At 39.8% G+C, this 12,132-nt stretch overlaps 1 protein-coding gene across 5 annotated transcripts in view; it reads left to right on the top strand.

The window, feature by feature from the left end:
• PPP1R21 (protein phosphatase 1 regulatory subunit 21) overlaps positions 1-12,132 on the top strand; it is a 123,045-nt gene that overhangs the window by 57,690 nt on the left and 53,223 nt on the right. For all 5 annotated transcript variants that reach the window (XM_044925891.2, XM_006078397.4, XM_025260994.3 and 2 more), the window contains exons 17-21: positions 3,946-4,188; positions 6,417-6,449; positions 7,598-7,714; positions 9,913-10,011; positions 11,039-11,167. In XM_044925891.2, the coding sequence (XP_044781826.2) occupies positions 3,946-4,188; positions 6,417-6,449; positions 7,598-7,714; positions 9,913-10,011; positions 11,039-11,167 (621 nt within the window). The remainder of the gene's footprint in view (positions 1-3,945; positions 4,189-6,416; positions 6,450-7,597; positions 7,715-9,912; positions 10,012-11,038; positions 11,168-12,132) is intronic.

Genomic DNA, 12,132 nt, shown 5'->3' on the forward strand with positions numbered 1-12,132 from the left:
GCTGTATATTGTCACCCTGTTTATTTAACTTCTATGCAGAGTACATCATGAGAAATGCTGGACTGGAAGAAACACAAACTGGAATCAAGATTGCCGGGAGAAATATCAATAATCTCAGATATGCAGATGACACCACCCTTATGGCAGAAAGTGAAGAGGAACTCAAAAACCTCTTGATGAAAGTGAAAGTGGAGAGTGAAAAATTTGGCTTAAAGCTCAACATTCAGAAAACGAAGATCATGGCATCCGGTCCCGTCACTTCATGGGAAATAGATGGGGAAACAGTGGAAACAGTGTCAGACTTTATTTTTCTGGGCTCCAAAATCACTGCAGATGGTGACTGCAGCCATGAAATTCAAAGACGCTTACTCCTTGGAAGGAAAGTTATGACCAACCTAGATAGCATATTGAAAAGCAGAGACATTACTTTGCCAACAAAGGTCCGTCTAGTCAAGGCTATGGTTTTTCCTGTGGTCATATATGGATGTGAGAGTTGGACTGTGAAGAAGGCTGAGCGCCGAAGAATTGATGCTTCTGAACTGTGGTGTTGGAGAAGACTCTTGAGAGTCCCTTGGACTGCGAGGAGATCCAACCAGTCCATTCTGAAGGAGATCAGCCCTGGGGTTTCTTTGGAAGGAATGATGCTAAAGCTGAAACTCCAGTACTTTGGCCACCGCATGCGAAAAGTTGACTCATTGGAAAAGACTGATGCTGGGAGGGATTGGGGGCAGAAGGAGAAGGCGACCACAGAGGATGAGGTGGCTGGATGGCATCACTGACTCGATGGACATGAGTCTCAGTGAACTCCGGGAGTTGGTGATGGATAGGGAGGCCTGGCGTGCTGCGATTCATGGGGTCGATTCATCGGGTCGCAGAGTCGGACACGACTGAGCGACTGATCTGATCTGATCTCATCTGATCTACCTTGCAGGGTCTCATAAGCATTAATTGAATCAAGCCAGTAGGAGGCAGTGTAACATGGTGAAAAGAATCAGACTAATGAACCAGACAGACATGTGAGGTCCCCAATCCTGGCTCTGCCTTTAGCTTAGCAAGGATTCAGCTCCTGGAACTTCAGGTCTCCTCTTCGAAAAGTGAGAATTGTAAGACTGTTAGGAGGCTTCCGTGGGATACTGGCAGGAAAATATATGAACAGTGTCTGCTACGTGGTAATTGCTCAATCATTTGGTAAAGCATTTGGAATTCACTGAAAGGTTGCTTTTGTTTTTATTTAATTCTCAAGCTTTCATTTGCCTTGAGAATTAGCTTTTTAAAAACTCCTTATTTAAGTACAACATAAAGAAAAGTATATAAATTATTAATATATTCCAGTTAATTTTCACAAGTAAACACTTTAACCAGTAGCTAGATGAAATTTTTGGAAAAGATATAATCTTACATGAAGAAATGTATTAAAAAAAAATACTTACTGGGACCCCAGAAGCCTCCCTCATGCCCCTCTCCAGTTGCTGCTCTCCTCTTTTCCAAAGATAACTATAATCCTGCATTCTTTGTTTTGTTACATAATACTGAACTTTATATTAAAAGAGAACTATGCTGCATCTCTTTCAAATCTGGCTTCTTTTGTTCAACATCATGTATGTGATATTCCATCCATGTTACATGTAGTTGTGTTTGGTCCATTTTCATTCATGTTGAGTATTCTACTGTGTGAATTACATAATTTATCCATTCTTACAGCTTATAGAAAAGGTCCGTTTTCATTCCAGTCCCAAAGAAAGGCAATGCCAGAGAATGTTCAAACTACCGTACAATTGCACTCATTTCACACGCTAGCAAAGTAATGCTCAAAATTCTCCAAGCCAGGCTTCAACGGTACGTGAACCGAGAACTTCCAGATGTTCAAGCTGGTTTTAGAAAAGGCAGAGGAACCAGATATCAAACTGCCAACATACATTAGGTCATAGAAAAAGCAAGAGAATTCCAGAAAAGCATCTACTTCTGCTTCATTGACTATGCCAAAGCCTTTGAATGTGGATCACAACAAACTGTGGAAAATATTTAAAGAGATGGGAATATGAGGCCACCTTACCTGCCTCCTGAGAAACCTGTATGCAGGACAAGAAGCAGCAGTTAGAACATGGAACAACAGACTAGTACCAAATTGGGAAAGGACTATGTCAAGATTGTATATTGTCACCCTGCTTATTTAACTTATATGCAGGGTACATCATGAAAAATGCTGGGCAGGATGTAGCACAAGCTGGAATCAAGATTGCCGGGAGAAGTATCAATAACCTTAGATATGCAGATGACAACACTCTTACGGCAGAAAGCGAAGAACTAAAGAGCCTCTTGATGAAAGTGAAAGAGGAGAGTGAAAAAGTTGGTTTAAAAGTCATCATTCAGGAAACTAAGATCATGGCATCTGGTCCCATCACTTCATGGCAAATAGATGGGGAAACAGTGTCAGACTTTATTTTTTGGGGGGCTCCAAAATCACTGCAGATGGTGACTGCAGCCATGAAATTAAAAGACGCTTACTCCTTGGAAAGAGGTATGACCAACCTAGACAGCGTATTAAAAAGCAGAGACATTTCTTTGTCAACAAAGGTCTGTCTCGTCAAAGCTTTGGTTTTTCCAGTAGTTATGTATGGATGTAAAAGTTGGACCATAAAGAAAGCTGAGTGCCAAAGAATTGATGCTTTTGAACTGTGGTGTTAGGGGAGACTCTTGAGAGTCCCTTGGACTGTAAGGAGATCCAACCAGTCCATCCTAAAGGAAATCAGTCCTGAATATTCATTGGAGGGACTGATTGAAACTGAAGCTCCAATACTTTGGCCACCTGATGCAAAGAGCAGACTCATTAGAAAAGTCCCTAATGCTGGGAAAGATTGAAGGCAGGAGGAAAAGGGGACAACAGAGGATGAGATGGTTGGATGGCATCACTGACTCAATGGACATGAGTTTGAGCAAGCTCTGGGAGATGGTGATGGACAGGGAAGCCTGGCATGCTGCAGTCCATGGGGTCGCAGCACGACTGAGTGACTGAACAACACTAGCTTATGAGTATTTTCAAGTGTTTAATTATCATAGGGCTGCTATGGGCATTATATACCTGTCTTTTGATAAACATGCATATTTTTCTGTTGGGCATATATTTAGAAGTAGAATTGCTGAGTCCACATGGTGCTACTGGTAAAGAACCCACCTGCCATTGCAGGAGACAGAAGAGACTCAGGTTCGATGCCTGGGTCAGGAAGATCCTCTAGAGGAGGGCATGTCAACCCACTCCAGTATTCTTGCCTGGAGAATCCCATGGATGGAGGAGCCTGGTGGTCTACAGTCCATAGGGTTGAAAAGAGTCGGATACAGCTGAGGCAACTTAGCATGATGCACAGGATATAAGTTCAATTTTCAAAAATCCTGCCAAACCGTTTTCAAAGTGTTCGTCCTGAATTCCACTTCTCCCGGCACTGTGTGATAGTTCCAATTGCTCCATAAATATGTCCGTCTTTGTATTTCCTGTCTTTCATTTTAGTCATTTGGGTGGTCTTAAATTGCTTTTCTTTGATAAATAGTGACATTGAATACCTTCTTTTTTATGTTTATAGTAATATTCAAGTGCATATTCAAGTCTTTTTTTCTGCTGTTTCTCTGTTGGGTTGTCTTTTTGTCATTGATTTACAGAAGTTCTTTATATATTCTGGATATTAGTCCTCTTTTGGATACATGCTTCTTTTTACTCTCTATACCTTGTGATGAATACAATTTTTAAAAAATTTTATTCTTGCTGAATTTCTCAATTTATGGTTGTGCCTTTTGCATCTTATAAAACTGAAAAATAAAAATTTTCCTGTATTAAGTGGTTTTGTTCTCACACCTGTGAAGTAGTTTTGGTTTGCATTCCATAAAGTGTTTTTTTGGCCACTAAGTTTTGTCCACATCATCCTCTAAGGTTCAGAATTCTCTGTTGCTTTCAAGGTTCAGCAGAGTTTGGAGAAGATTTCTAAACTGGAGCAGGAAAAAGAACATTGGATGTTGGAAGCACAGTTAGCTAAAATCAAGCTGGAGAAAGAAAACCAGCGAATTGCAGATAAACTGAAGAGTGCAAGTAGTGGGCAGGTGGTAGGGGTGGCCCAGGAAAAGGCTGCTGTGGCGACCGCTACGGGCCAGGAAGAAGCGTGTGCCACGGCTGTGCCGGAGCCCACCCACAGCGCCAGTGAGGCAAGTATCTTTTGTTTTATAATGGTAACTAGTGGGGATCCACCTGAGTGTTCAGAGTTTACCATGTAAATTACAGGAATTGATAACAGGAATAATCCATGTGCTCTGGAAAACTCAGGTTGGTGAGCAGGATGCCCCCTTCAAAACACAACTTTATTCAATTCTCTTTGATTTTACCTGCTAGAGTTCCCCATGGTAAGGGCTGTGTTTCTGGTGAAGATACACTAAGTCAAGTTATGATGATTCTGTTTTTCCATTGAAATGTTTGTGATATGGGGCTTATGTTTCTGACAAAGGAGTAAATGCCTAACTTTTTACAGAAATGACCATAAATACGTTTTAAAACCAATTATATGGTATATTCCTAGGTAATATAAAGCTTTATGATTTACATATAATACAGTTAGACTTCCTAAGGCAATATAGTGACAAGTTATTTTGCAGCTTTGTATTTCTTATATTTAATTGCAGTGATTTAGAAGGTAAGGAAACATGTCTATTGGAATTACAGAATTCAGAGTTATATGGAGAAAAAATTTCTGATTATAGTATTTTGCCCACCGTAAAAAAATAACTAAAAATCTAGAAAAATGAGAAATCAGGAAAGGAAGGGAAAAAAGACCCTCAAATTAGAAGGATCTCATTAAATGTATTTTTGTAAGCATTTTTTCTTGAGAAACTTGAGGGGAGCTGTGGTAATTGCTGATGGCCCTGTCCTAAGGCGTGCGATTCCCCTTATAGCTTCTGATGCTATTGAAGAGCAAGTCATGGTCCCTTTCACGTCTACCTTGTGTCTGATTCAGAGCATACTTAATAGTAACATATACAAATTAACTTTTATTTTCAAGATGTAAACAGACCTCACTGCACCTTAACAGTGTCAGAAACCTGGAATTATTGTCAATTTTCTTAGATGTGATAATGATATTTTGATTATTTAGGAGAATATCTTTATTTTTTGGAGGTAAATGCCAAAGTACTTAGAGTAAGATATCATCATATTTGCAGCTTACTTTCAGATACTTCAGGAAATGTACACACACAGGTAAATAAAGTAAATGTAACATTGTTCATTATCAAATGTATCAATGTATTGATAATTGTATTGATAATATGTCAATAAATGTATAAATGTATTAATACATTGTGGGTGCACAGGTGTTTATTATCCTTTTTTGCCCAAATTTACTATGTATTTACCTATTTTCATAATAAAATATAGGAGAGGAAAAAAGAATTAAAATTCTTAGAAAAGTGAAAAGCACACCAAACTTCCCAGAGCAGTGAGCTGAACAGCCAGTATGCTCACTGGAGGATCCTATAAGCCTGATGGCGAGGTTGAATCCTAGCCGCAGGTGTTGCTCTCTGCCCCTGACAGGGAGGATGGCTGCCTAGCAGGACATTTCACCAACAGAACAGAATTCTGGCATCAGTTTAAGTACCATTTGTTTAAGTAGTGTTTGGGGAAGTGCAACATTGCCAGCACTCATCTGTGGACTTCCCTTCAGAGTCCGTCTCATTGAACAAATCAGACTGAATGTTTTCATGATCTTTATTGCTAAATTATTTTCTAAAGGGCTGTATTAGTTTATACTCTTTATCAGCAGCGTATGAGAAAATGCCCACAGCAGTGAGAAAATGTTTAGTTATTAGGGTCACCATGAAACTAACTTTAGGTCTTCTTGCCTGCTTTAGAAATAAGCGTAGAAATGACTCAGAGTTAAAATCTGTTCTCCCTCTCTTCTCAGACCATTTGTTGGGTTTCAGTAAAAATGGCTAACAGCGTTTGGATAGAGGAGATAGTGATGGTCATATCCATTACTGCTGTATGACAGAAATCATGAATGTGGTTATATATCTGAAGGGCCAGCTTGTGTTGAAAGATGATTTGTATTAAAAGATGATTGATTTGAGGGTGATCTTCCAGAACTCCACTGCTAGTGTGCTTTTGTTTTATTTATTTCAGTGTTGCTTGTTTCATTTTATTTTTTGGCAACACCACAGGGCTTATGAGATGTTAGTTCCCCAACCAGAGATTGAAACCGGGCCCACGGCAGTGAAAACACCAAGTCCTAACCACTGGCCCACCAAGGAGTTCTCCTTAGTGTGCTTTGAAACAACGTGAACAATGTGAACAATGAGAAGAGAAAAAATATTACAAGGGTTTAAGCTGTTGTGTTTAAAGTATAAACAGTCTGTTCTAAAGCTTTTTCTCCCTTGTGTTCTAGATTGGAATTTTAACCAGGACATCTGACAGTGAGGTAATGTGTGCTTAACATCATGTTGTTTGTTAGTAAATATCTGGCCACATGTTTGTTGACAAAGTCCAGCAAAAGTCAGCTTCATCTAATACATTTCTGGCAATTCTAGTCAATGTGGATCCATGTTGCTTTTCTCTTCGGTCAGTGTTAACTGTCACCAACAAATCACAGCCTGTTTCTGTAATTGTCTTCTTGAATGACTTAACTTGGCAGTTTGACAGGGTGTGGCATGAGCACGGCCATCAGCTTGCTGGTATGTGGCTGGAGGCTGCGAGCCATTACCTTCCAGTGGGCCGGCTGGCAGAGCAGGGCTTTTCAGGGGCTTGACCATCAATGGGCTTGTAGTTCTTTCCAGCCCTCAAGTGACTGAATCCAGGTCAGATTTGGCCTGTCAAATAGGTTTGCACCTTTTCGTTTTGAAATACTGCAAGTGTAAACTTACAAATAATCATTAAAAGAACACTGAAGTCATTCAGCCTAACAATCAGAATGGTGAACTGGCAAACATAGTTCAAGTAGGTTGGTAGATTCTTTGGTTTCCTTATTGGCCTTATACTTCAGGTAATCTTGAACTTATGCATATATTTCTAAGCTCAACTGAGTAGGTGCCAACGCTAGCGTAATTAGAAAACTAGTCTGGGACAAGGGCCATAAATTGTTCATTATAGAAATAGTTTAATTCGTTAGTATGTTTAGAAGCATTAGAGCTATCTTAAGATAATGTGGGGGAAAAGAATGTTCATATTTTTAGGAATGCCAATAAATGCTCCCCTTCTCCCTGTTCTCTAGTTAGTGGAAGACATAGGAGACAGGCAGATAGAGATTTTGAAAGTTAGATGTGTGGCACCTAACTGAGAGACATGGCCCCATGGCTGGGGGGGCCTCCCAAGACTTCACTTCTGCTTTCTTTTCTTGAAGCCACACCTTCACTGTGAGATGGGCAGGGAGCTGAATAAAAGCTTCTGTCTTGTTTAAAGTTTTTCCAAAAGGTGGGAAAACTATGATGTCCCATCAAATTTCAAATGAAAATGTAGGAAATGTCGTCTTCTTTTTATTTGGCTAAAGTGATAGTAATCTTTTTTTTTTTTCCCTCTTAGAACGGCTTCATCCCACTGGCATTTATTCACTGTTACGTGTGCTCTCTTTAGGCTCCAGATGTGGAGTCTCGGGAAGACTTAATCAGAAATCACTACATGACCAGGATAGTGGAGCTGACGTCTCAGCTGCAGCTAGCTGACAGCAAGTCAGTGCACTTTTATGCCGAGGTAAGTGGAGAGTCGATCGGATCAGGTGGATTTTCCTAACCTCTTCAGCAATTAGGTCACTGCCTTGGCCTCCTGCTGCTGCTGCTAAGTCGCTTCAGTCGTGTCCGACTCTGTGCGACCCCAGAGACGGCAGCCCACCAGGCTCCCCCGTCCCTGGGATTCTCCAGGCAAGAACCCTGGAGTGGGTTGCCATTTCCTCCTGCTGTTCACCACAAAAGAGAGATCAGAGTCAGTGTGTCTGCAATGTGGATTTGGTTCGAGTTCATGTAGATTGGTCCACATACCAACCAAAAATCTTTATCAGTAGACTTTCTTAGGGTTATATAACATGTTTTGAACATTATTATTATAGATTCCTTGTTTTAGAGAGTTATAAGCTGGTAGCATTCATAGGTGAAGGAATTTTCATTTAGGGGAATTCAAAGCAAAGTATGTCTTTGTTTCTCTTTAGTATACTCTTTAGTTACTAAATGACAACTTGTGGTAATGAGTTTTTATAAATGATAAAATGCAAAATGTAACCTTTTCCAACTCTTAAAAAATATAAAATGTTGCTTTTTGTTACATTTTCTTCTTCCATCATATAATTCATTTTCTTAAGAGGATTAGAAAAAGGTTATGCAAGATAATAAAATTATACAAATTCCTTGATGAAGAGGAGAAAATGAAAGAAGAAATTACAGATAACCAAGAAGTGAGAAACAAATTATAAGATAGAATGGAAATTGCTCAACATATAAGGATACATGTAAGGTCTCTGATTAGAAACTTTTTCTTAAAAGGTTAGTTGCAGATGTCAGACAGAGATGTATAATCTTTTAAACTGTTAAGGAAATTGACAAAGGAAAGATCAAACCCTTTACTAGAATGTGACTTTGTGATTTTCTCCTGTTCTGCAGAGACAGGGAGGTTGATAGGAAGCCAGGTGCTAGAAGTTAAGGGAGGCTTTGCTTCTCTCTTCTTGCTGAAATAAATGATATGCATAACTTAGTGTTGCATACCTGTTTGAGAAGATGATCAGTAGTGATAGCTGTTGGATTGTAGAAAAATGAGGACAGCAAGTTGGATGCTGCAGTGCCTTACTGTTTGAACCATGTGGCACAAAGCATCATCTTGTCCTGCTTTGGATCCCTAACTGCCTTCTGAGTTACTCTCCCAGACTTGATTGTCCTCCTCACAAGGACCTGTGTTTTGCAGAGCTCTCTCCCTTTTTCTCTGGTTCAATAGCTGAGCACATAAATGTGTGATTAATAGAGAGTGGTTGATTTGGTTGGCTGAACTTGCCTGAAATTCTCTTATGAGGAATGAAATAAGTAACTGGGGAATTTCTGAGGATTTCCAAGAGATTTGCTTATCTTAGAAAATTCTTCTAGCACAATTGTGATACAGGAATTTTAAAATTGTTCTAGTTTTTCCTTGTCTGTAAACAGGAAGTGGTGACCCTCAATATGACTTTACTGGAATGGTCAGTCTGAGCATTTGATGTTGACACAGCATTCAAATGTGTTTCAACAGATTCTCCATGTCAGCCTCATGGTTTATCAGAAAATTTAGTGATCCTTTTAATGGCACGCCTTCTTTGAACAATAGCATGAAATAGAATTTTTCTTTTTTCTTCTTCATGTACTGTCTCCAGATAGCCTCGGTTTAGTAGACCCCCCCCCCCCAAAAAAAAAAAAGCCAACTGGGGTCTTTAAACTGCTCTCACTTTTTTTTCCCTTCATCGACAGAGTGAGGCTGTAAAGATCTTATTGTTCCTATGATATGGTCTCCAATAAAGGGCTTAAAACACAAGAAGAAAAGTATCTTAGAATTCATACTGCTTGATGCCATTGATCACTTTTGAAATAACCACTTCCTTTCTCATCCAGTGAACATGAATCTTGGGTAAATGTAGAAAACTTCTTATGCTTTTTGTAACTTGTGGTCATCAGGCTAGAGTTTGGAAAGAAATACCGATGAACTTGGGTTAGTAGATGTTTTTTCCCTCATTAAACTGATGTGAGTGAGGCCCACTCACATTTCTTACGTGTGCTCCAGGGTGTGGCACAGGGCCTATGGATGGATATTCAGCAGATGTTTGTGGGATGAAGGGAGGAAGTGTGGTCTTGGGGATTGTTTTCTAGTAACCTTCCCTGAAGTAAATTCAGTCTGGGGAAATGCTTCCTGAGATTATGGTGTGTTTTCTGATTTCGCAGTGCCGAGCACTCTCTAAAAGGCTGGCCTTGGCTGAAAAGTCTAAAGAGGCACTGACAGAAGAGATGAAAGTAGCCAGTCAGAGCATTAGCCGACTTCAGGTGAGTTTCATGTTACCTACGCAGTATGTTTTTTCATTGAAAGTTCTTAGGCTGAAAAATCAGCATTTCCTTTGTAAAATGGTGACATTTGACCTCTACATATAATACTTTTCTTACCATTTTATTTCTAGCTCATTTTCAAGTTACAGCTCATTTATGGCAGGCAAGAAGTGGTTGTATTATTTGTTTCTCTAGTTTGATTTTAATTATAAATAGTTTTGTAGTCAGCATTTCTTTAAATAATACTTATTTATCCATAGTCCTTCCTTTTTCTCTTCCTCCCAGTTGATAATCCCTGTCATGGCTGGCTGGAAGTTTATTTTGTTCATATGACTCAATTCCTTCTCTTTACTGATTCATAAAACTGACATAAACTGAAAGATAGGGCTTCAAAATATTCCTTCTTACTCACTGCTTTGTTTTAAAGCCTTGTTTCCAGAAGCCTTTAGTAAATATAAACATGCTACAGGCAAAGAAATAACTCATTAACAGCAATATACACTTCCTTCTGGTTTCAGATTCATTTATAGATTTTCTAGAATCACAAGATTAGATGTTAAAAGGCCAAAGAGAGCCTGAGAGATGAGAGGAGAGAGGAAGGTGCTTTTTCTAGGGAGAGTCCTGCCCAAAGGGCTGTGGGATCCCCATCGAGTATGGGGTGGTGGGAATGTGCCAGAGACCACCTTCCCGCCTCACCAAAGGCTCAGGAAAACCTGAGGGAAAGAGCATGAAGCCCTCTTGTTTCTTTTTTTTTTTTTTTTGTGACACTTTTATACCTGGCATAGAAAGAAACTCATTTCTGCAAAGAAATTCAGAGCCCATTTTGAAGGTTGGGAAAAACTTTTTCCCCATTTTTACTTGTTCTCTTGTTGGACCTATGGCTTAACCTGCTTCTTAATTGATCAGATAGGTCATCTTGATAGGTTGCTTTTCCAACATTTTTTTTTTTTCTTAAATTAAAAGAACTTTCAAGTGGTATAACTGGTGGAGTTTTGCTTCCTCTTTTCTTTTTTCCCTGGCCATTCAGGATGAGCTGACAACTACCAAGAGGAGTTATGAGGATCAGTTAAGTATGATGAGCGACCACCTGTGCAGCATGAACGAGACGCTATCTAAACAGAGAGAGGAGATTGACACACTAAAGATGTCCAGTAAGGTAGGGGAGGGACGGGCCTCTCTGAGCAGTAATAGTTAATATTTAATGTGTTTCATGTAAGGTACTTCATTGTTGAGTGTTTCAGGAGCAAAGGATTAAGAGATTTGAAGTGTTTATAAATCATTTCACTTGTCCTCTTATCCGAAAGTAAAATGAAGATTGTTTGATTGAGTTACAAGTTGAGAGAAGGTCTGACCTCCAGGCCCTAACTCTGTGTTGCTTGCTTTTTGGTATTTGGGGCAATTCTGCTACTGTTCTGTTAGTTAGGAACACTCTTAAGAGGGTTTATGATGGGGATTACTCTTTATTTATATGAATCTAAAATGGTCTCATTGAAAAGTAACCTTCTTAGCAAATTTATTCTCACAACATATCCATATAACCAAGGACTATTTTGTCCTTTTAATTCCAAAGACTTCTTAAATTTCATTTCCCATAAAGCCTCTGCTTGTCCAGGCTGGGATCAGTATTTATGGGTAGTGTTTTTGTGTTGAAGGGCATATCCATGTATCATGTATCTTTGTTGTATCATTATACACACACACACACACACACACACACACACTCTCTCTCTTACCATGAGAGGTAGGCTTCAAGAGGCCAGAGAGCTGGTTTCATGCATGATCTCAGATGCTTGGCATATTTTGATAACTCAGACAACACCCTGCCACCAGCAGCTTGGATCTGCTGTGTCCAGCCTGTGCTGTTTACAGTCCATGCTGCCCCTCACTGATCTTGCAGGCATGTGCTGAGTTCCCGTTGCGTGCTGGCCCTGGGAAGGACATAGAGATGAACAGACCATAGCTTCATTTTCGCATCTGCCAGTGGTGGTGCAGAGCTGCATCCCGCTCAGTTGGTGTCTCCTTGGAAGTGTATCATGTTAATGCACTAGAATTTGCCTTACAGAATTTTGTTTCTCAGTGTAGTTTGGTGGTATTGATTGGCCTCTGGCTGCTTCAGAGAAT

This window comes from Bubalus bubalis, chromosome 12 (genome assembly GCF_019923935.1).
Source record: "Bubalus bubalis isolate 160015118507 breed Murrah chromosome 12, NDDB_SH_1, whole genome shotgun sequence".
In the NCBI taxonomy this organism is placed as follows: Eukaryota; Metazoa; Chordata; class Mammalia; order Artiodactyla; family Bovidae; genus Bubalus; species Bubalus bubalis.